General features: G+C 35.8%; 1 protein-coding gene across 7 annotated transcripts in view; it reads left to right on the top strand.

The window, feature by feature from the left end:
- Mi-2 (chromodomain-helicase-DNA-binding protein Mi-2 homolog) overlaps window positions 1–26,192 on the top strand; it is an 82,407-nt gene that overhangs the window by 18,176 nt on the left and 38,039 nt on the right. For all 7 annotated transcript variants that reach the window (XM_081741235.1, XM_081741232.1, XM_081741231.1 and 4 more), the window contains exons 8-19: window positions 165–361; window positions 1,460–1,583; window positions 3,444–3,644; window positions 4,599–4,759; window positions 11,238–11,412; window positions 13,482–13,594; window positions 15,973–16,142; window positions 17,090–17,175; window positions 17,787–18,098; window positions 18,859–19,098; window positions 22,065–22,187; window positions 24,323–24,510. In XM_081741235.1, the coding sequence (XP_081597361.1) occupies window positions 165–361; window positions 1,460–1,583; window positions 3,444–3,644; window positions 4,599–4,759; window positions 11,238–11,412; window positions 13,482–13,594; window positions 15,973–16,142; window positions 17,090–17,175; window positions 17,787–18,098; window positions 18,859–19,098; window positions 22,065–22,187; window positions 24,323–24,510 (2,090 nt within the window). The remainder of the gene's footprint in view (window positions 1–164; window positions 362–1,459; window positions 1,584–3,443; window positions 3,645–4,598; window positions 4,760–11,237; window positions 11,413–13,481; window positions 13,595–15,972; window positions 16,143–17,089; window positions 17,176–17,786; window positions 18,099–18,858; window positions 19,099–22,064; window positions 22,188–24,322; window positions 24,511–26,192) is intronic.

Below are 26,192 nucleotides of genomic sequence, written 5' to 3'. Positions count from 1 at the left end.
TGAGATTGCTTTCCGTTGATCTGGTGGAGAATGGACAACGTAAAGTAAGTTCAAACTGCATATGTAAAATGAGAAATGGTTATGCCCGAAATGGTGATAGAACTTAATAGATTATACTTGCAGGTAGTATTGAGTAATATTTGACAGCCGTCTTTCGTTCGCAGACTGACCATCAGGATTACTGCGAAGTGTGCCAGCAAGGTGGAGAGATTATTCTGTGTGATACTTGCCCACGGGCGTACCACTTGGTATGTTTAGACCCTGAGTTGGAAGAGACGCCAGAAGGCAAATGGTCGTGTCCGCATTGCGAAGGGGAAGGCGTTCAGGAGCAAGATGATGATGAACACATGGAATTCTGCAGGTGAGTCACTCCATATTGGCTGGGCCCAGCTAATGTTGCAGTGCTCAAGAGTAAACACTAAGAATCATTAGAATTGTACAGGCATGTTCCAGACAAATGTAACTACCGACGCCCCCACGCAGTCCTTAAGTGAAGTTATCTTGGAGGGAGATCTTCATTGATCGTTGAGGTTTTTTGTGTATTATATTTCGCATTACGTCATTCTTCAGATGACTATCTAAGGTCCACGGAGCTAATACGTATAAGGTTGAATAATTGTTTTTACTTTAATCTTTGATTCAATGGAATTTACACTATTTGAGATTGTTAGCATCATCAACTGAATAATAACCTTACCTGTCCTCGTGAGCGAAAAAACTTTTGTATATTTGTGCACCACGAACATACCTCCTTCAACATATTCCTTGTCAATAACTTCAAAGTATGTAATTAATTGAGTGTAATTTTCAGTAGATTACATAGAATTATGTTATATCTGCGTAGAAAACAACCCAGATTCACTCTGAAGTTGATGAAAAGAACATGTAGGGAAGAGGGATGTACTTTTCGTGCGGACTTTACGCTAAATTTAACCCAAAAGTTTTCTTGAATTTCTGAAATGTGATCTGCATTTTGGTTAAGCGTTTAATTGAAAGTGTAAACTGCAAGAAAATTGAAAGATGATTTTATGAAAGCCATAGCTACAAAAGTTATCACAAATAAACTCAGCCGGTACTTACCTTTTCCCTTGTATCCTGTTACGAGCTTGTTCAAAATATATTAAATGTTGAATTTTCATTATATCGTGTTCTTTCAACGAATACATATATCGTTTCTGTGCCATAAATATTTCGCGCGTATCATCTGTCGTTTGTGTTTTACAATAAAACGTTCATTTTCTGGATGACCCTCGTATTTTTCAAATTATCCTACCTTTTAATCAAATAATACACTTACAGGTATTCTGTAAATTGTATTTCAGCTGTGAATAATATATACTCATAAAGAAATGACTGTGACTAAGTAGTAAAGCTGTTATATATATATAAAATGCAAAGTAGTGATGAGTACTAATGGTAGACTTCTACATAGTTAATGTGTTTGTTCTGTTCATTGCAGGGTGTGTAAAGATGGTGGTGAATTGTTGTGTTGTGACTCGTGTCCATCAGCCTATCATACGTTCTGTCTCAACCCGCCGCTGACGGATATTCCGGATGGCGATTGGAAATGCCCTCGTTGCTCGGTAAGTTTAGTTGTTAACTTCACAGATACTAATCATTCCATTTCTGTTCCGAGATAGCACAAGCACCCTCATACATTTCTAAGAGATTTTTCGTGTGGTAATTGAAGTTTTGTAGTAGAAAATAGTATTCGTCACTTTATTCTGCTAACAGCTTTAAATCAAAGAAATTCTTACTAAAGCTTCATGTAATTGTGCTTTCAAAATGGATATAAATTTTACGATATGAACAAATGGTCATGTTACGAGCGTAACACCTCCATATGTGACAACATATCTTCATCTTTCATCGTTACTGATAGATTAAATATTTGACTTTTATTTTATCATTCTTACTACCTTTGGTTCTTTACCCTTACCAAGTAACCCCGACAAAAGATGGTCAATATCCCACTGTGTTATTGATTTTACCCTTGTGCTTTTGTCGTTGTGTTTACATGTTTTCTATATAATATTATCTTCGGTGACAGACTTTTAAACTGAAATTTATATATTGGCGGGTGAGAAAGTTAATGCACCCAACCTCAACCTTCGGCTCTTTTTCTCTGTAATAACTAGTGTATGCAATGTAAAATTAATGTATAATCTTTGTCATATGAGAAGAGTTGCAGCTGTTTCTTTACATTATTATGGGAAAAGTGCCTGACAGCTAATCATTGTAACCTAACTACAGGACTTAGAGCACTTGTTTCAGAGACGCATCCTCGATAATACATCATACTATAGGTGTGGTTCTCCTATCACCGGTTAACACAGTACTTTTATTTCTTACTAGCTGAACCTGCGCTCTCTACATAGCGCATCATTCGCATATGAGCATAAGCATCCTTCTCATTTCTCACATCTGTACATGTCCCTTTACAGACACAAGTGAAAGAAGTCTTGAAAAAAATCGGCAAGGCGTATTATAAAGAGGAAATTTTATCGATTATTTTTTTTCTCAATATCTCACACCGTTTGCAAGATTTGAGCCTACTTCCGGTTGGAGTTTCTAATTCATGCATGACCAGTGTTTTCTTTCTTCTTGCATGCAATATGCAAGAAGCAAATATATTACATACACAATTAATTATAATGGCAGTTATATATGGTGTTCATTGGGCAAAACACTCCAAAAATAAAGATTCATCTTACTGCTTAGACTGGAGAAATGGTTATAGTTCCTTTTTCATTATTATTTTGCCACGAAATAAACTCCTGAGACATATGCAACCATATGGTGTTGGAATGTATAACGCGTAGGATATGATGCGTTAGGGTTGTTTTTTTTTTTTTTTTTTTTTAAATCAACGCTTCCAGTGTACTGTAAAAAATGTAATAAAGAAATAATGACCATGTTTATTTTATTTTATTTATTTATTTTTTTTTAAATATTCAATTAGAACTGGTCAATCCACGGAAAATTTCCAATCGATCAGTGAAAACGTCATCTTTGTACAGCCTGTAGTTTCCGAGATCTCGTTGTTGAAAGGATTGACCACAAACATATAAACGTCCACAACATATAGTTTAAAAGAATTCGAAAGATGGAAGCACAATCCACGTGCATGGATTTTAGAGAAGGCATATTAAAATACAAAGGCTTTGAACAGTAATTTTATATCATAAACTTTATGAAAAAGATATGGTTAACTAATTTGTTTAAAGTACTCGTACTTAAAATGTTTGTCTCTGTTAAACGTGAAATCACACATAACCGTAGATGAAAGATTTGAAAGCCGAAGTTATAGGTTGGAGCTCGGGCGCTTTTAATTGGCATTGTAGCATTTTAATAGATAGATTACATGTAATATGTAGTATTTTCCTGTGATCTGTTTGGAAACAAGTTAAATATACAAATATATGAGTATTTGCTGGTTGCAGGTGGAACCTCTTCCTGGGAAAGTGGCGAAGATCCTGACATGGAAATGGGTGGAACAAAAGTCTGAGGACAAGGACGAGAAAGAGGATGAGAAACCATCAACAAGTACAAGTAAAAAAGGTCAACAGAAGCGTCTGAGGGAGTTCTTCGTCAGATGGGCTGATAAGTCTTACTGGCATTGCTCTTGGGTGTCGGAATTACAGGTAACGAACTAAACTGTTGCATATTTGAGGAAAAGAAAAAATGGTATTGATGATGATTTTAAAATAATAATAATAATAATAATAATAATAATAATAATAATAATAATAATAATAATTGTACCGAAAATAATTTCTTTTTCAAAAATGTCGAATAGATTGCAGATAGAAAAATGAAATTAAGAAATGTTCATTGTATGTGCTATTATTATTAATTTGCCATAGACTCTGCGCGTAATTTCATAGTCTTGTGAACTTTTCCTATCGTGCAATACTTGTGTACTTTCGCCACCAGTTTGGACTACTTCTAGATAGTTTCATGGTGGAAAAAAAAAATGGTTTAAAATCCTTATTGTGTCGGTAACCTACCTGTCGCCGTTTTCAGTGACAATATTGTCAACAAAAGGCGTCATTCGTGGGTTTCCCGGATCGTCATAATAATCTTATCTATCATCAACATGTGATTACAGTGTTTTGAAATTGTCTGTAATTCATCTTTTATACAATTTCTACGTTCACAAATAATTTTGTAGTCTCGAAGATCTGACTTTGGATATCAACAAACTCTTTTGTTACTTTATCGATTAGTGTCGTACAAAAGTGACCATACATCGCGTAGTACTAACGTTAGATGCTAGTTCATTATTTAAATATAAATTTTAAAAAAGAAAAAATCCGAAGTAAATACATCGGGGAACTTAATAATTACATATCGATATTACCCTGATTTTGATTCGCAACTAGAAAATCACGGTATTCAAGTTCTTTAACTTGGAGTGGGTAGATCAAATAGTGCACTCACAATTTGTTTACACTGATAAAGTAATGCTTCAGAATCATCATTGTAATTCCTGTCAATTATATCTTTAAAAAAAAAAAAAAAATAGTATTCATGATTTTAATATTACCTTTGATATGCACCTGTGTTAATGTTTTGTTTTTAATTGTTCTTTCCAGCTTGACGTATTTCATCCAGCTATGTACAGGTATTATTTGAGAAAGTACGACATGGATGAGCCTCCAAAGCTCGAAGAACCGTTGGATGATCTCGATATTCGAATGAAGAAAATAAAGGAAGCCAATGTTGATGAACAAGCTTTGGAAGAAAGATTTTACAAGTACGTAATTCAAATAATTATTTGTACTAATTCTTATTATCAGAGGTGTTTATTTTTTTTAATACAAGTTCACGAAAATGTACTGATAACTTATGTCCAGTTGAGCACTTTACTCGATTTCAGTTAGAAGGAATTTTTCACCAAAATATCCTTGTGAACATTCATTTAAAACTGCGATGTTTGGACAAACTTTATGTTGTTTTAGTACTTATCGTGAAGTTAGGACATGAAAATAAATGATCGTTAGCAGTTACGAGCAGATCAGAAAGTAAGGTTACGAAGCCTGCAGTGAAACGTATATATTGAACGAACTTATAAAGTTCGTTTCTGAATTCTCTCTCTGTGTGTCTATTTGCGATTTTTTCAATTTTGAACACTGCATTCGATAGAGCATCAAAAACTATCAGAGAAAGTGATTAAATTTTTCACGTCACTCCTACCGTTCCCGAGATATTGTCCAAAAAATGGCCGACTTCCAGAAATTTAAGGAGCCATATCTCGGGAACCGTAAATCATAGAGATGATATTGGTGTTGGGCAGCATCTGAAAGGATGGTAAATACTTTGGTACCAAATAGTAACCCGTGTCCACTGTCCAACTGGCCACTGGTTTGGCCAATGGCCAGTGGCCACCAATTACCAATATCATCTCTGACTTACCAAAAAAATGGCCAATTTCTAGATATTTAAGGAGGCAAAGTTCGCAAACCATAAATTGTGGAGATGATATTGATATTGATCAATACCTAAGAGGGTGGTAAATATTTTGATACCAAATAGTAACCGGTGGCCACTGGTTTGGCTAATGGCCAGTGGCCACCAATTATTATCGTTACCAAAATGTTTACCATACCCTTAGGGATTGATTAACACCAATATCATCTCTCTATGACTTACCGTTCCCGTGATATTGGCCAAAAGATAGTTCCGATATCGGGAGATTTAAGGAGCCAAATCTTGGGAACCGTAAGTCACACGGAGATCATATTGGTGTTGGTCAGTGTCTAGGAGAATAGTGAACATTTTGATACCAAATAGTAACCGGTGGCCACTGATTAACTGTCTATTGCCCAACTGGCCACCGTTCTCCAGATATTGGCCAAACTTTTCGAATTTCTAAATATTTAAGCAACCACATCTCGACAACTGTAAGTCATAGAGAGATGATATTTTGCTAATTTTTGCGAGAAATAGAAGAAGGTACGGATAAAATTTACTTTTCCATGTAGGAAAAATCACAGTTATCCTTCCCACTCCGTCTCTCCATTCTTTTTAAGTTCGTTCTGGCAATGCTCTTGGAACATTCTCAACTGGTTTATTTCATACAACCAATACAACGAACGGATATTACATATATTAGATTATTTTTCGACAGAGTCTAGGTACTTGTCGCATCGTGGGATGAGTTGGAAGATTCCCTCCTGGTAAAAATCTTTTGCTTGTGTGTTCAGCCACGTTTTCACGAAGTGTTCCTCCTCCTAGGTGCTCCTTTAAGTACGGGAACAGGTGAAAGTCGCGTGAAGCGAGGTCCTGGCTGTACAGAGGGTGGTCGATGAAGTCCCATCTGTGTTCAGATCTGTTGATGTCGTGCTGGGTACGCCACTGTGCTCCTTGTCGGTGACGTTTTCTCTATCAGCTGCAACCTTTCGATACTTATTCTGCGACATACTGACGAGACATTACAGTCTCTCCGTAAACATCTAAAAGCTGCGGGTGAATTTTAGCCGCGGTTACACATTTCACTCACAGAAATCGAATAACTGACCGTACTTCTTCGCGACACCAGTTTTCCAAACGAGTCGCCATTTGTGTTTACCTACAACTAGCCCCATAGGTTTCAGGTGGCTGAAACTGCATAGTTGCCAACTCCCAATTACTCTACACTCCTCATTCCTTTATAACAGACGAAACTCCAGAAATATCGGCTTTGTAACCTTAGTTTCTGATCCTACTTCGTATTTTGTGACTAGTTGAGGTATTCAAAAAACAGAAAAGACACATTGATGATTTTTCATCCTTGAGTGTTTACAGTAGGCCCTCTTTAATCCGGTACCCATGCATGATTATCCAACATCAATATAGTTTTAATGGATACCAAAGATAAATCACTATATATATATATATATATATATATATATATATATATATTCAAATGATTAAAACATGTATTCTATGTGCTTTCTCACATTCTGAACGTGTGCAGACGATATAAATATTCTACTGTACAAAGCATTTCGTCATCTTTTATTTCATAAATTGTCGAAGAACCAGTATTGAAATCACACATTGTGAAGTTTCTGCTTTCGCCTTTTTCGAGACAATTATCTTTAGTTTGGCTATATAGTGAATGACTGACATGCTTATGCTTGTTACTTTCATTAGAATTTGAAGAACTCGCTGGACTTCAAAACATTTTACGGTACAGTACACTGTATGAACACAGTTGTAATATTGTGCAAATGTGATATGTAAATTGATAGAAAACAGGAAACACTGATAGTCAAGATAAACATTGAGCAAACTAAAAGCACGAAGCTGGCGATCTAATTCTCGAATCCACCGAAAGGAAAACAAGAAAAAAAACTGCTCGATCGTTGCTAGAGTACAGAATGTATCGAACCATAGAATGGTGGATTAAACAGCGTTTACTGTATAAATTTTCATGTTCAAAAAGTGGTAAAAGTAATATCAAATTTTACCGCAGCACTAAAATATTAAGTACCCCCTCCCCCCCCCAAAAAAATTCTTATTTCGTCCATAGACTCTTTTATTTTACTATAGGAGAAACAGAAATACTGAATATATACATTAGGGTGTTTCAAAAAAAATCATTTTTCTATTTCCGGAACGCTATAGTGCGCAAAAGTTGCAATTGGTATAGACAAGAAAACACTCAAAAGGGGAAACTTTTATTTATATATCTTCCGGTCCCGCATTGCCGTTGAAATTTAAAAAATCCCCTAAAAACAATAAATTTTCATTTTTTTTTTTTTTTTAATGGACTGAAGAATATAGGATAATGACCCTATATAACCTAAAGGTTTCTTCAAGTATCTAAAAACAACTTTAAAATAAATAATTTATATAGTATTTTCTGGTCGCACATCGCTGTCAAAAATTTGCAAAATTTGCGAATTTAGCAAAATTTGAGAGTTTAACGTTAATTTTTTAATTTTCTTAAAACAAGTAAGATAAGAACGCTACTCACAACGAGTGGGTGACTGCACGTGGGGTTCCACTACCCAACCAGCCATCCAATGATTAGGGTGTACTATTTACTATTGTATTAACAAGTTCATAATTTTACATAATTCGTCCCCTACAAATTTCCAGTTTTCCGCTTTGTTTTTGTCCATTACTAATGACTTTAGGCTCTGATTTATGCGGGGCAGCGGTGGCACAATGGTAGAGCGTTAAACTCTTGTGCACGGGGTTGTTGAATAGATCCCAGCTCGCGCGAAGTGAGTTTTATGGTGGACAAGCACCATGTATGGGTTTTCTTGGGATTCTCCCATTTCCTCCTACTTTCTTCATTCCACCATTTCATTAATTTCTCATCATCACTGTTTCCTTTAGCCTAGCTGGCATAACTGTGGGATGTAAAACTTAAAAGATTTCATTTTTTCTGATTTATGCGAAAATGTAGGCATAAATGATCTTGACAATAGTGTAGCTCTGATGAAGCCGTCTCTAGCACTATGTCTACACACTACACCGAAAGTTTCAGTCGTAAGCTTAACGCATCTGCCGACAGCATCAGTATGATATGGGAACTTCTTGAAATTTATAACTAGTATAGTGTCTGCTTATAAACTATCTTATTTCGTCATTAGTCAATGATCTTAACAAAGGAGAAATAAGTTTACAAGTATCCAATTGTATTAATTCATTGTAATCTTTAGCTACAAAGTTCTTGTTTGGTGGTAAAAATGTCTAATAGGATCACTTTCAAAACTGTTTTCTTTGCCTTCAAAAGTCGTCGGTACCTAAGCTCTCGAATGTGGTTTCTGTCATCAATTACCATCGCCAAAAGCAAATTTTCGGGATGAGCAAAGTATGCATTCCGTTCTATAACAGGGTCCACAACTTATTTCAGCTCTTCTAGCAAAATATCGCGTTTTCTGAATGTTCTCGTAAACACGTTGGGGACTTTCGGTTGCTCAACTTACTGGTAAACCACATAGGCATATATAACTTTAAGATAAATGTGACAATTTCCCTCATTACCTGTAGGACTTTCCACATTAATGTATAGCCGCAGAACTATTAGCTGTAGTGAGCCATCTTGAATGTGACAAAGGGCCAGAATCATGAACTGTAAAGTCTTCAGAGCAGTGCCCTAACTGGAAGAATTTTGATATTTCCATTAAATACAGTTAGTCTTTGCAGATCATCTGTCTGTCTACTTCAGGAATCACACAATTGATAGGTTCAAATTCAATAATCGGTAGTGTGTGTGGACACAGTGCTAAAGACGGCTTCCTCAGAGCTACACTATTGTCAAGATCATCTATGCCTACATTTTAGCATAAATCAGGAAAAAAAATGAAAAATGAAATCTTTGTTTTACGTTCCACGATTATGCCGGCTAGGTTAAAGAAGATGGTGATAATGAGAAATGAGTGAAATGGTGAAATGAAGAAAGTTCGAAGAAACGGGGTAATCCCGTGAAAACCTACACACATGGTGTTTGTCCACTACAAAGCTCACTCGGCACGAGCTGGGATCGAACCAAGGACCCCATGCACCAGAAGTGAACATTTTATCACTGAGTCCCCGCTGGCCCCACATAAATCAGAGTTTAAAGTCATTAGTAATGAACGAAAATAAAGAGGAAAATGGAAATTTGTAGGGTACTAACTATGTAAAATTATAAACTTATTAATACAGTAGTAAATAATACACCCTAATCATTGGATGGCTGGTTGGGTAATGCAACTCCAAGAGCAGCCTCCCCTCGTGGTGAGTAGCGTCCTTATCTTACTTGTTTTAAGAAAATAAAAAGACATGTTAAATTCTCAAATTTTACTAAATTCGCAAATTTTGCAAATTTTTGACAGCGATTTCTTAAATATCATATAAATATAGTTTATTTATTTTAAAGTTGTTTTTACATACTTGAAGAAACTTTTAGACCATATAGGGTCCTCGTCCTATATACTTTAGTCGTTTTTTAAAAAAATATTGAAAATTTATTGTTTTTACTGGCCTTTTTAAATTTGAACGGCGATGCGGGACCGGAAGATATGTAAATAAAAACTTTTCTTTTGGGTTTTTTCTTGTCTTTACCAATGGCAACTTTTGCGCGCTATAGCATTCCGGAAATAGATTTTTTTTTTTTCGAACCACCCTAATATGCATGTGTATGTGTAAAAAACAGTAATTCTCCTCATTTAAATCCAATCGAAGAATTATGAAGTGTTTTGTGGGTGACGTTTCTGCAAGAAAGCCTACAATAAAAATTGAGTTAAATGAATCAGTAAACAATTCTGTCAGCACAGCGTTCCTTTAGAAACCCTGCGAAACTTCGTGAATACCAAAACTGTGCAATAAAGTTATCAAATCGCGTGGATATCCAGTCAACTACTACCATAAGGCAAAATCATTTTTTTACGTACCTAAATTTTTACTTTATTTAATAATACATGTTGAATTTTCTTAAATATTATGCATTGTTTCAGATATAAGTAGCTGCTAAGTTGATTTGTATCCTGCATAAAATTTCCTTTAAATTGATGTGTGTATGTATATCATGCATGTTTTCATAGAAACTTCTTTCCAATCCTTATAAACAGTTGCTATTTTCCCATATCTATATACAGGGTGTTCATTTATTATGTAGCCAAAATTCACTGGTGAAATCCTCACACCTAAACAATAATATTTAAAAAGTTCGTATGAACATAGGGCGAAAAACGCGTTGTTTCAAATTTACGGGATGCCGAAATCAAGAAAGTTGTAACTTTGAGTCTGCCTAGCAGGAAAACTATGAGAGATATCAAAGGCGGTTAAAGACATGTTAGAGGAACTAGTACGCTATCTAAATAACCATGTTTCAGAGGCGCATATGATTTTAGAGAGAGGGAAGGAAGAGTGGAACCTATAACGCAGCTCCCTCTATAAAATCCGTTCGACATCCCGTAATCGACTGAAATAACAAGTTTTTCGCCTTATGTTCATATGGACTTTTTTTAAATAGTTTAAGTGTGAGGATTTCACCAGTGAATTTTGGCTAGATAATAAATGAACACCCTGTATTTTAAGCGAAAGATGCAGTTATTTCAGTTATATTTTGAAGTTTTCGTCTTCTGCTTTGGTAACAAGTAATCAAAATACCTTAGACATTAGTAAATGCACATTCGCGTGCACAGAGCATTTAAGAAAAATGTCTATAGGACATTGAAACACAAATAGAAATAGATTGATTTAGTGTGTTATTACGAGGCTTAATGTGACCGCCACTATTCGTTTCATTGTAGGTACGGTATCAAACCAGAGTGGTTGATAGTGCACAGAATATTAAATCATCGTGTTCTTCGTGACGGACGCACACAGTACCTTGTTAAGTGGAGAGACCTTTCATACGATCAGGCTACCTGGGAAGATGAAAATGATGATATATTAGGGCTCAGAAGAGCCATAGAGTATTATCAGGTAAGCTTTCATACTATTAACAAGTTACTAACAGATACTATTATTATCTTACTTTGATTAAAATGCATATTCTAAGGGGAGCAAGAGTCATAATTTATGCGAAAAATTGAGTATCTCACAAGCCCATCAAGTTAGAAACATGAAATTCGATATATGAACTCCTCGTTAAAGCAAAGGAAGACACAGATCCTAACATTTTTGAGAATTACACCAGTTCACGTGTAGTGCATCATCAGTTCCGTGAGGAAGGATGGAGGCGAAAATCTCCGCCAGATTCTTATCTCAAAACAGCCCACAGATGTTCCATTACGTTCAGGTTTAAGGATTAGGCGAACCAGGGATATTTTTCAACTTCATCTCAATATTCAAATCACACCGTAACAGTTTTAGCTGTATAAATGGGCGCATTATCATCCTGGAACTAGCGTCATTGCCAGAAACGTCTGGACCGTAAGATTACTTGATTCCCCAAAATAGCGATGTATTCAGAGGCAGTAACGTGACCTTTAAGCGTCAACATAGGACCCACAGAAAACCAGGATATTGTGACCCACACCATCACAGAACCGCCACTGTGTTTCATGGTTCGGCGGAGACACTGCGGATTATACGCTTGGTCGAGCATCCGCTACATATGATTTGTGGTTTGAAATAAACTGAATGATGATTCATTCAACCATACCACGTATCTAGTCAGCGATCGATGCTGCATGTTCGCGACACCATTGGCGTCGTGCTAATGCGTTATGGCCCTTACCAGCAGTTTCACCTATGCAACCTCACCTGATCTGTCCATGTTATGTAAGGACTGGATTGTCGACACAGGCCTGTGGGAGACGGTGTTTGAATTCTTTATATCATTTGCACACAACGGTTCTGAGCGACAATCCGCTCGGTGGGACCTGTCACTGTGGGTTTTCTTCCGACCACTGTTCCTCTTCTCTGATATGGTTTTGCCGAGAGTTTAGAAGGCCTTCATCACCTTGAACACTGTTCTCCGCGACACACCCAACACTCTTGCCACTTCCGTCACGTTCGCACCAGATACCGAGTCTCAACAATTTGCCTCTTTAGAAATCAGTGTTAGCCAGTTTACCCTATCAATGTCTGCTTAGTTTAGTGCACTGTCGTTCTACATCTTTTTACGTAGTACGAGTTTGCTCAAATACAAGGTGAGTCATACTGATAGGAAACATTTAAGTTGCATTTGTGGAGCATGTGGAACACAACATTTATTACGGGGACACGGTGACTTACTTCTGGTGCGTCTCTGGTCGATCCCTGGCCAAGTAAGTTAGTGGTGTACAACATTCTGTCCGTTGGGTTTTCTCAAGATACTCCCGATTCCTCCCCTTTCTCATTCCACCAATTCTTCCATAATTATTCATTTGTTTTAATCATTGTCTCCCTTAGCCTAAAAGCCATATCCATAGGACTTTAAACTGAAAGATTTCATTTCATTTCATTTTTGTACGAATTCTTTCATTTTCATTACATTCAGCCTTTAGCCTTCAGACCATAAGTTTGTTTTTGTGTGTGTGTGTGTGTGTGTGTGTGTGTGTGTGTGTGTGTGTGTGTGTGTGTGTGTGTGTGTGTGTGTGTGTGTGTGTGTGTGTGTGTGTGTTTGTGTGTGTGTGTGTGTGTTTGTTTGTTTGTTTGTTTGTTTGTTTTCTTTCTACTTATATGATGAAAAGTCTTCAGAATTTCATCAAATGTTTCAGTTTGTATTTATATGATAGTACTTTTGTGGTAATGAGTTTTAAGACGTTATCGAGATATCGGTTGAAGGTAGTGCTGTTGACCTTGTTATTGAGTTTTGTTTTTGTTCATTTACCAGCATTTTTTTTTTCTTTCTTTCTTCTTATTGTGTGAATCTTAACTTTTCCATTTGCTTTGCTTACTTTTAGAAGTTTAAATTCATCGATGGGTTTACCGTAGAGATTCCCAGAAAAGGAGTGTTTTTTTTTCTTTCTTTCTTTCTTTCTTTCTTTATATCATTGTACGTGTGGGTAAGAGAGAATGTTCTTTTAAGATTATAAACGAAATATGTTAATATCTTTATTTTGTAGGACTTGCGAGCAGCTTGCAATGCAGACTTCACCCCGAGCAGAAAAGGAAAAAAGGGTAAAGGAAAAAAGACGAAAACAAGAGAACTACAGGATGAAGAAGGAGACAGAACACCGTATGTAACATTTTTCTTTGTTTTCGCGGGTACTTCTTTCCAAGTATTAGGGACGTTCAAATGCAACCCGCTCGATAGCTTTATCAGAAATCGTTAAAAATGTAATTACATGAATTTTATACAGTAAATACAGGCATATAAACGACTTTGAATTATATCTGTTCCTCAGAGGAAGTTATCAGAAGCATTCAGAGGCTTGTCGTATTGCTGAACTAACCGTAGAATTCCCCCTAGACAGTATTTGGGGGTAAGTCATGTTTCAAACATTATGATAAGCAGTTGCTTCATTATCGTATGGGTAGTACCGACGTTCATATTGAATTCTCCGTGGAACGAATAGTTTCATTCATCGGTGCAGGGCTGTCCTTTGTTGCAACCAATTTGGCCTGGGTGGAGTTTGTTTGTTTGTTTCGTGTCATCTTTCACGAAACATTTGGGACCAATCCATGGTAGTTATTTTGCAGATGCATTGTTCATCGTATAGGCTTCATTCATCTCAATATGTCAGTGGCACAAAATTTTCCGCACTGACAATTTGAATGGCTGACGTTGACCGTGTTTAGAGGGATTTCGAATAGTGAATACTATTTTTACAGTTTATTCTCGAAAGTATACAAAACATTGACAATTAGTACTATACGTTAAGATGAACGCTTGCTACTACATCGTATTGAAAATCCACACGCGTCGCGATGTGCTCACCGAACTGGTTTCATTTGAACACTCCATATAATTTCCGATTGTATGATAGAGGTAGAAACATAATGGAAGTTACGGGAAAATTAGTCTGTTAAACATAACCTTCATTAAAAATAACTGTTTTCCTCAAACTATATAATTAAAGTCAATCATTTGTACAACCTGTAGCAATTGATATGTGAGTTGACATTAACGTGCATGTTATTAGGCCAAGATCTGTTTAGCGCACAGCGGATAATGTTTTAGTTTCTAAATAATATATATACACACCGTATTAGAAACTAAGGAGAAATCCTATAAAAAGAGTGAGGGTAAAAATGATCTGCAGAGACTCTTCTGAGAAACTAAAATACTAAAGAAAATTTTAGAACCAAAGATTAGTCTATTCTTGCCTATAAATGTTCTTAAGACGAAACTGAGTATTAAGAAATTAAAATATCGCTCTTATCGCCGAAGAAAGAAAAGATGCTTTTAGATTAATTTTGAAGTTTAGAGGAAGAGCAAGAAATAATCTCTCTCTGGCATTAAACGAATAATTTTACTGAAACACAGATACTGCCATTTTATTTCCAAAGCAAATAGGATCCAAAATCTAACAAGAATGTAAATCCTTTCAAAATTTATAGCGAAATCAAAACAACCTGGAAAATATTACAGATGATGCCAAAATTAGTACAAAATAAAAGGAATACTATGAAGGCTGTAAAATAACAATATATGTAGTTTTAACTCGCTGCAAGTTACATGTGATATTTGTTATCGGTTGTAACAGTAGATAAATAGGAATTGTCGCTTTTTAATCAATGGCACTTTTCAATCTACCTTCACGGGAGTCTTTTTCGATAGATTTACTACATTCAGGGGAACCTTTGCTCCCTTCAGACCCTAGTAAGTGTGGCTTCAGTCTGTCGTCCTAACACATATGACAATCGTCAAGGAATTTCAGCTGGTTTTGAATTTCACCAAAAACGTTATCATCATGCGCTGTTCCTGTACTGTAGTCAGTTGTTCCGACATCGTCTTGAATATTACCTTATACTTACAACTTCCGCTACAGCCTTTCTGTTTCAAGTGTGCCCCGGCTGGCGCTGCTGTCGATGTGTGTTTTCTCGTATTATCTCCCCTGAAAGAGGAGGGACAAGTTGCTGAGGGCGAGATCTGTCAATTGTTGGATGTGGAAGTGTCGTCACAATGAATTATTTCACGGACTTCACTGTAAATTTTCTTCTTAGCCATTCTAAGTAGCCTACGATCTTACTCGTCAAGATCAAACGACTGAATAACAAATTGGCAACACAACCGAGGTTGTTCACTTCTTTCTTTCCTCTATGGAAAGGGTAGGTTTCCTCCATAAGAGTAGGCGGGGGGGGGAGTATTTCACATATTTTCCGAGGGCACACCTGAAATATAAAGGTTTTAGTAAGTGTCAAGACACTGTTTATGTGAAGTGATTATTAAACTCAAGTAATCTGGATAATTGCTGGACGATTGTCGTAAAAAGATAGTGACGGAAAAGAAGACTTTCATTGCGACATACAAGTTTTTTTTTTTTTTTTTCAGTTAAATGTTGTGGAAAAGTATGTCAAGCTGGAAACAGCAAGACTTTGATATTTTAATTTTAGTTGCATTTAATCTTGATAGTGTTTGAGATTATAGTTAAGTTTTTCTGCATTTTTCAGGCGTCGATACACGCCTCCACCAGAGAAACCCCTCACAGACTTGAAGAAGAAATACGATAAACAGCCTGACTTCATAGATATAACTGGCATGATACTGCATGAATACCAGTTAGAAGGTCTCAATTGGCTTCGGTATTCATGGGGACAAGGAATTGATACAATTTTAGCAGGTTGGTAAATCAGTTTTAGCATTAAATAGAAGTAATTGTTATGTACAAGAGAATCAACAGCCCTCTCCAGTAAGCTAAAATAAGTTGGAATTTAAAATATTAAAAGGTAGCTAGCCCAACTGTCGGGAGCGCACTGCAAGTAGTTTTGAGAGAAAGGAATTTCCACAATGTTAACTGGCGAACGAACAACTAAACATATAGTTAAGCATGTGAAGTAAATTTTTATTGATCATTTTGTTTGTTTGTGTGTTAAGTTTACTTTGTATAGTTTAGCTTCGTATCAGACGATTATGCTTCTAGACTAAGGGAGATTGTGATGATGATACTGAAATGGTAGAAAGGGCAAACTAGGAGGAAACGGTAAAAATCCATGAAAAACGACACACACACGGTATTTGTCCATCACGAACCAAAACCCACTTAAAACGCGAGGTGGAATCGAACCAGGGTCCCCACGCACTAAGAGTGAACGCTCTATTACTGAGCACTGCGGCCACACGGAAGTTGTGTAGGATGTCCCAGTAATAGAACGCTCACTTCCGTATTAATGGCTCCTGGTTCGATATCCATGTTCATGGGTTTTCTCGGGGTCAGTAACATGTATCGCCTACTTCTTTAAATATTGCAGAATATTAAATTCAAAGTTCCAGTTTTCTTTTATGGTTCTAGTGTAATTCATAATGAGTTTTTATTTTCATGGTTTATTTTATACAAGACGAAGTATTCTCATATTTTTATAGCGTAATACTGTACAGTTTTATTAAAGAAGTAAATTTAAAGATGGGTAGGATTAGATCAGGTAAAAGTTACAGAGCATCTATAGTAAGTTTAAGTGAATGCAAGTCACGTGAACTTTTACTGACATAGGTAAGAATTTAGTAACGTACTGGATTGATGTGATTTCCTTTTAATCCTACAAACATAATAAAAGAATTATTTTCTTTCAGACGAGATGGGTTTGGGCAAAACTATTCAGACCATTACGTTCTTGTATTCCTTGTATAAGGAAGGACATTGCAAAGGACCCTTCTTGGTAAGTTGATCAGAAGAAAAGTGTTTATAATCGTGCATATTGATATTTATACGCCCTAGGTTTCTAGTTAAAGCTTTGAAATCTTTCCCATTTTCGCGAAAATCACAAAATTTCTTTCATTTAGCAAATTTATATGTATATGCCTTCTGCTAGTTTCATAAGCTAAAACACAACCCAATCACTTTCAGCAGTTTTTTGAAAATAAATAATTTTAGCAAATTAGGAAAGGTTTTTGCTTATGTAAATATTCTTGTGAAGAAGAAAAAAAAGGAATAAAAAGTAGCGCAAGTGAAACTGCTACGCTTGTGTGGGAGTAGGTGGTTTTCTGTATTCAATATATATCAAAATATAACCTTGATCATGTCTAAACTCATACAGGACTGACTAAATATCATGCAATTCCTTATTCTTTAAAAGTTAATTAGTTTCATTATTGTAGTAAAGGTTGAAAGAAAGAGCTTAAATCTAGTTATTAAAGTTTTCTACAGAAATTAATAAAAAAAATAAATTTATATCAATAATAGCGAAGTTAACTAGAGTAATTATGTCCACATATTATTACCTTAGGAATTTATCAGCTTGTTTTCTAAGTGAATATTTGTTGGTTGCAGGTGAGTGCACCGTTGTCCACTATAATCAATTGGGAGCGAGAATTCGAGACGTGGGCTCCCGACTTCTACGTGGTGACATATGTAGGAGATAAGGATTCTCGTATGATAATCCGTGAGCACGAGTTGTCGTTTGAGGAAGGCGCAGTCAGAGGTGGAGGAAAGGCGTCGAGGGTTAAAGCCTCAACTGTCAAGTTCCATGTTCTTCTCACCAGCTACGAACTGGTCTCTATCGACTCCGCTTGCTTAGGCTCCATCGATTGGGCTGTGCTCGTCGTCGATGAAGCCCATCGCTTGAAGAGTAATCAATCCAAGGTAAGGAACTACTAACATTAATTAAAACGTAAATATTTAACCTCCAGAAAATTCTGAGATGATATATGTTTATATATTGGCAGGACTTCTGAAATTTTGTTTATTTTCACGGTAATAGACCTTCAAACCTCGTAAACTTAGTTACTTTAAGGTCTGTTCTCAGTTTAGAATATAAAAAGTAGTTCACCCAATTTTGGGTTTATAGTTCGTTTCTCCGAATTTTTCAAAGTAGCGTTTTCATAGTATGTGCAAACAAATTACTCTTGAAATGAGTTAATACTTCTGGATTTTGTATAATTGCTCGATAGATTTTGTGCATGTATTGAAAGTTTCAGTAGAATGGCTAGTGTTATTGGGGAAGGCGTTGTGGTAGCTGATATTTAAGAGATATCTGAGACCCGATTCTTTCTAGAGGAGAAAAATCCTCGTTAAAAATTTCATATTTTTCTAGAGTATGAATTGTACTACAATATAAAGTAAAGAATGTTAAAAAAAAAAAAACATTTCGTATTTTTTTTTTTTTTTTTTTTTTTTTTTTTTTTTTTTTAAAGTCCATTTGGGACATTATTTAGCAACTATCAGGGTCCGACCAAGAAACCATCATGATTTTCGAAATTAATAATTGAAGAAAGAGATGGTTTAGATATTTCATGGTTGATAAGTATTGAGATTGGTCGAATGCACGTTGTACTGTATCACGCGGAAATTAGTTGCGTGAAGTTGCTTGTATTCAGTGTCAAAAGTAAAATTTCTGTTCCAGTTTTTCCGAGTTCTGAAGAGCTACTCGATTAACTACAAGCTGCTGCTGACGGGAACTCCGTTGCAGAATAACTTGGAAGAATTGTTTCATTTGCTCAATTTCTTATGTGAAGAGAAGTTCAACGACCTGTCTGCATTCCAAAATGAATTCGCTGATTTGTCCAAAGAGGAGCAAGTGAAGAAATTGCACGATATGTTGGGACCACATATGCTGCGAAGATTAAAAGCAGATGTACTAAAGGTAAGTAGCATAGCTTAGTAAAAGTGTTGTGATAGTAAGGCAGTTATCATTTACATAACAACATTCGCTCATTTGCTCAAACTATATATTGCAAATAAATTCTCTCTACTGCTACAGTTATTGGAAAAAAAAAAAAAAAAAAAAAAGATCAATCGTTACATATTCGGCGCCTTGATTATTAGCATTGTGAGGACAGCTAAAATAGAAATCTCAAAATGTTGGTATTTTAATGTGAAGTTATTATTGTGTTGGTTAATTCGAGTTTAGTGTTAATTTCTTGCACCGAGACTATGAGATATGGACGTAAAGTTTAAGGTGGAATCTAAACAATTCATAATGATTTCAAATTCCAAAGCTCTTCCATCGGGGAATCTAACCCGGGACACTGTGCATCAAAGGCCATTAGACCAGTAGGGAGAGCAAGTGAAATCAGTATACACAGTTATCTATGTAAGTAATTATCATGTATGGTATTTTTTTCTTCCGTAACTGTATGTGAACAATTCTAACAGTAAAGGCAATTCGCAAGTTGATGCTTTTAATGAATCCGTGACAGTGTACAAAAAAACAAGATGACGGACTACTTTTTTGAGTTCCTATAAAGAAGTCCTTCAAAAGCTTATATTGACAATTGGATCAAGGTAATTGATGTAAAAAACTGTTACACCATCGTCGATTATATCGAAAAGTATACATAGTAATTTTAGCATGTTGTAAGCCGTTCTGTAGACGATATTGTCAACTATGATCATGTTCGTGTATTCTATACATAGCGCATGCTGTGACTGAATCACCGTAGTTGAATATTCAACGTTCAAGTTAAAATTTTGTACTCACTGAAGGATCCAAATGTTAAAACGGCGTACGGACGTTGTTTCGATGACCTTATCATTATGCGTTTTATTGCTATTTTGAAGCAACTGTGCTGCTAGTACAATTACATATTTTTATCAGTCCCCCAACGATACGCGAAAATTTTAATGTTCCCTTGAGTCGATGTTGTTAGATTTCTAGTTAAAAACTAGTAGTTCTACTTATCAGTCAATCAGTCAGTGACGCTAACGCTCTCGCCTTCGGTGCGAGTAGTCCCGAGTTCGATTCCCGGTGGAGGCACTCGGTCGAAAAAGTGTAAACCCCTTTTGAAGGCCAGCCATCCAAAATGAGGTTTTTCTCAATCACACGACACAAATCCCGGGGTGGTACCTAACTTATAGGTCCTAGGCCACTTCTTTCCTCAATCCTCTCTTCCTTCACTTTCCTCGGATAGTGTGATCGCAGAGGGACGTCATCCTTCAAACGTGACGGGTTAAGTGGCCTTAGATGCCGAAAGCCCAGAAATCTAAAATCCCAAATCCTTATCATTCACTACATATGTCGTATTAACACATTTGACAATAAGCTTATTCTGGGTTATTTTAATATATAATATACAAGACTGTGAACCGACAAGAGTATCTGTGCTCAATTCTTATTTTAACCACTTCCCTCCAAATAGGTTTGGATCTTGTTAGAACACAATTCTGACGTCGTTTTACATTTACACGCGTGTTAAACAGTTCCTTGTAGACATGTTGGACAGTCTGTTTTGACAGCTACAAATTAGGCAATTTCATTAACTGTATTCTTAGGATACCCGAACACAATACTTTTTTTTTTTTTCTTTTCCTATTCTGTCTTTGCTTTGATTCATCTTGAAGAGCTGTGTCCACACAACTGTGCTGACATAGGTAATTGCAGTGGTTTTGGGTCATTTCTTCACTTATCAGAGAAATGCTATCTATAACAACAGAAACGGTCCATTGCTAGTTGTAGAGGGAGTAAGTGATTTTTAAGATGTTTGGTTTAACAAAATACCTTTATATATTTTACCTTGTGCATGTGTTCGGGAGACAAAAACTCTCAAAAAGTAGTATTTGTTGAATCATCATCAAATTTGTTCAGAAATGATAGTAGAAATCAAGCATTTCCGGTTTTTACGTTGATCACTTTAGAACAAAAACGACAATAGATATGTAGAAGCTGTTATCTCCAATTGATTAAGCGTCCCAAGAGTATATTTCATCTCCATATTTAACCCTCTACTAAACCCGAAAGTTACAGTAAGCCACTACAATTTCCGATTTCAGTATTGATGTACAGAGCAAAAAATGAGAAAGAGAGCAAGAAGCAGTTTTAACATTCTCTTTTAACCCTCTGTTCAAAGTGAAAGTGGCAGAATACAGACTGTTATAGAATAGATAGCGAGAAGCAGTTTTCTGTAATCAAATAAGCGTCCCAAGAATATATTCCGTCTCTCTAATAAATATGTGAGAAAATATCATTTCCATGCAGTGTCGTGACATTGCAGCCTATTTTGTCCATGTTCTAATATTATTCTTTAAAATATGGAATACTGATAAGCACCTTTCAAATAACACGTATTGCAATAGATTGAAAATCTCCCACTTGAAATGGGGGCGTGGTGGCTCAGTGGTAGAGCGTTCACCTTCGGTGCTTGGGGTTCCTGGTTCGATCCCAGCTCGCACGGTGTGGACTTTGTAGTGGACGAACACCGTGCTCGTGGGTTTTCTCGGAGTTCTCCAGTTTCCTCCCACTTTCTTCATTTCACTCATCTCTCAATCACCGTCTCCTTTAGCCTCACCGGCATAACTGTGGGACGTAAAACAAAGATTTCATTTCATTTTTCTCCCACTTGAAGAGTGTGTGTTGCGTTTCCGAAACCATGATGGAGATTATTTTTAAAACCGCTTAAAATGGACAAAAGAAGTTGGACCTTGCCTTCTATTAACAATATATATTTCTTTGTATATCACTAGTGCACCATCACAACTAATTTGATAAGTAGGAAGCGATGCCTCGTTACGTCACTTTAAAAATCTTTAGATCTAGTTCAAACCTATGTTTAAAAATGTGTGTTTGTTAGTAAGTGGGGAATAAATAAAATTTATAACGCTTTTGTCTTCCAGAATATGCCTGCCAAATCTGAGTTTATTGTGAGAGTGGAGTTGTCTCCTATGCAGAAGAAGTATTACAAATACATTCTTACAAGGAATTTCGAAGCTTTGAACGCGAAAGGTGGTGGACAGCAGGTAAGCCTTATGTCTTGCTTTTAGTGTCAAGTATTACTGAATTTCATACTCTGAAAATTAAACAGATTTCGGTACTTAATCTAATATAGGAAATATTTGTTGATAGTAATATCATATGGAGTAATTATTTCAAAATTCGTTTAATTAGAAGATAAGTATTCATTCGTAAATGTAAAAGTGAAGATGTATAATTAATGTGAGCATCGACAATATCTGACAGTACCTGCGCGATGTCTTGAGTTGACCTTAACTTCGTCTCCACGTTTTGCGAGGAAATCGCTTCTACGCCTTAAAAAGTTAAAATACTTGTAATATGTTTGGTTTTACATTTTCAAAAGGAATCTTACTATTTGTTGAGGACATCTGCCACAAAGCAGCAGCATCTGCCGTCTTCACCAGTTTGATTCGTCCTCGACGACGTAAATTATATAAGTCTGAATTAGTTTTTCGTCCTGTTTCACACTTTTTAGATTTCTGAAGTATTCTTTGGTAAACAGAGCGATTTGCAAATAAGAATAAACTTTTAAATAAATGTGTTGGCGAAATCAGTGACGTAGATAGAAGATAAAGGAAGGGATGTAGCTACGGAGAGATTCCTTATGATTTCTATCAATGCGCATAATTGCATTTTATTTTCAAAGTTCATGAAGCTTTTTTGCATGGTAGAAATGTTGAATACTAACGAAGTTAGTTAAATGTAGTAATTGGTTTGAGATTTTGTATTAACATTCTTTCAATTAATGTAGTGACTCTTAAAACAGAATATTTCATTAATAGTTATGTCGCTCTATTTTACGTCGTTGCCAATGTATTGTGGCGGAAGGTAGCCATTTTGAACATTTACACCTACAAAAAAATCTGCTTTAATTGGAGGTAATTTGATCTAAAAGAGTGCATATATTAAATTGAAATAGTGGGTATAATTGCTTAAAAATTAGATACTTCTGCATTTTACATCAAGTTTGGATAATCTTGAAAAATGTTAGTTAATTCGTAGTAGTATTTTTCAGTAGTGACATCTTATACTAATAAATGCGTCCATTGGCTTAATTCTCAAGTTCGCAGCAATCACTTTGATTCATTAGAGTCAATCTACGAACTTATCCATCTATAACTATATACACCAACACAGATAGAATCTCAAGATGCGGTTTTTTGCATTCGATTTAGCGCCCCAAGGATAGATTCCATCTCCACCGTTAACGCTCTATTCAAACTGGAATATGTTCAGATTATTCATTTCCGGTTTCAACATTTATCACCATAAAACGAAGACAGTAACATAGCGAGAAGCTGCTTTTGCAAACGATTCAGCGTCTCAAGGCAACGTACTCGGACTATCCCGAACATTCGACCATAATAAATTGGAAGTGATTGAAACACAACTATTTCCGGTTTCAAAACGATAAGAGATTTCGAGATGCGATTTTTGTAATTGATTCGGCGTCCCAAGAATAGGCCCCATCTCCTCCGTTAATCTTCTATTCAAACCGGAAGTGGTTAAAATAAACCATTTTTAATTTCAATATTTATCACTGTAGAACAAAATGGTATTAGATTGCAACAAGCTGATTTTTGCAAACGAAGAACATACCATCACAACCCGTAACAATCTACTAAAACCGGAAGTGGTTAAAATTTACTACTACTTCAGGTTTCAATACTGATTTCCATAGAGCAAAAACGGTAAGAGATACCAAGATGCAGTTACTTTGGAATCAAAGTAGGTTCTATCTCCTCCTCTAAGCATCTATTTAATCCGAATTGGTTAAATTTTTATCATCATTGAACAAGAATAGTAAGAAATGGCGAGTAATGGCTTTTTAATATGGATTCAGTATCCGAGGAACAGATTCTATCTTTCATCCTATTGATCTGTTGCAACCAGCAGTTATAGATGTTGGAATTTTAGTATTTAATTCCCATAGGTTGGAAGTCTACCTGTTCATTATTTATTAGTAATATATTTTGTAAAGCTAAAGCCCGATGGAAAAATTCTATAAATAATTGAACGAAGAAGATGATGTATGACCTTTTATATCTACGCCACTGATGAAGACCCAAATAGAAATGCTTAATCTTGTAGAACATAACTTTGTGAATCAAAGTAATGAATGCATTTCGTGATATTTCAGGTCTCTCTGTTGAACATTATGATGGATTTGAAGAAGTGCTGCAATCATCCGTATTTGTTCCCGGCTGCTGCTCAAGAGGCTCCAACTATGCCAAATGGTACCTATGAAGTTAACTCTTTAATCAAAGCATCAGGGAAGCTTGTATTGCTTTCCAAAATGCTCAAGAAATTAAGAGATCAGGGCCACAGGTAAAGAATCTTCTTTAATTCTTATACATACAGAATAAGCTCATATATATATAGGTATATTCAGTTGAGATAGTGCATTTTTCTGTTATTGGAAATATAAATCATATGAAGACAGTCATCTTTTTCTCCTTTATTCTAATTTTAATTTAAATCAATAAAGAAATGATTAAATCCTAAACCTCAGTGGCACAAACCGGCTATTGTAATAAATATATATATAAAAAAAACAGTGAGGGTGTAGCGGCAATCTTGAACCCAAGTAAACCACTACCTATGGAAGGGTCAATTATCTTTCCCTGAATGCGGAAGAGTTTGGGCAAGTAATCTTTTTTTTTTTTTTTTTTTTTTTTTCATTTAAATTATAATTCTCCTTCAACTTGAACAATTTATTATATAAATACTTTAACATGAATATAAATTTAACAGTAACAAAATAAATGTGCTGACACAAACAACATTATTCAAAACCAAATTCAACCCTTTCCCATTTTGAATGGTAGTCCGGAAGTTATTACACATTAGCATTCTACTATTTAATATTCTAAATGGAATTTACTGATTATTCTTTTTGAAAGGTTTCTCATATCAAATATATTCTCAAATTGAATTTAATCCCCCAAATATATTTAACAATATATGATTATTCTAGTGAGCAAAGACATACCACTCACCAAAAACTTGCAGCAGTTGGCTCAAAAAGAGGAAAAAAATAGAGTAAAAATTTAGTACTTACATATTCTTCCGTCTACCTTACGTCTAGGAGCAGTTTAAGTCAAAAACTATATCGAGATTACATTATATTAATTTTCAATTTGACGAACACAATTTCTAGGCTCCTACTCCGGCTTACCTCACGTTTCATTCTAATGGAAACGTAGTAGTTACGGGTAGATTACAAAAGATAGGTGGCGTTTTAATCACTTCGAACAAACGACTATCAGATCCCTGACATTGACCTACAGAGTCAATGTTTCCATATACAAGTTTATTTAACTAATCAGCTGATCGAGAATGTCCAAAGTTCTTCGACTTTTTTTTTTTTTTTTTTTTTTTAACATGAACTTGCAGAGAAATGTTTCAAGGGGGAGTCCGAAAATAAAGTTTCCCCAGCCGACTGTGGATAGAGGTAGGGATGCAAGATCAAAAATAGCATGAGACATTCAAGATCAGACGTACCTTTATTTTTCCACATAAGTACCACGTACGTTGAAACATTTATCATACCGGTCTATTAGCTTCAAAAACCCTTCCAGGAAAAATTCAGGACTCTGCATTCGGAAGAAGCGTCGAACAGCTTCTGTGACTTCAGCATTGTTTTCAAAGCACCTACCGCCGAGAGTCTTCTTATAAACCGGAAGCAGATGGAAGTCACTGGTGCGAGATCAGGACAGGATTTAATTTCCATCATTGCTGTTCGCTTTCCTGGGGAAAACGAAAGAGGAAACTTATTTTCGGATCCCCCTCATACTATTATTAGTATTGTTATTTATTTCACGAACTTAGTTATATCATGCAGCGCGAATTCTATGCCAAATTATTATTTTCCTTGTTATCTGAATGAATTTAGCAGTTAGGATACATTTTTCTATGTAAGAATATTGTTTTCCTCAGCACCTATATTAATTCTGAAATTTGAAGACAACAATGAATGGCCAGGAATCCCGAGCCGATTACATTTCACA

Source organism: Thermobia domestica, chromosome 15, assembly GCF_964235325.1.
Source record: "Thermobia domestica chromosome 15, izTheDome1.hap1.1, whole genome shotgun sequence".
In the NCBI taxonomy this organism is placed as follows: Eukaryota; Metazoa; Arthropoda; class Insecta; order Zygentoma; family Lepismatidae; genus Thermobia; species Thermobia domestica.
The sequence above is the reverse complement of the archived record's forward strand: the minus strand, read 5'-3'. Positions and strand labels throughout refer to the sequence as shown.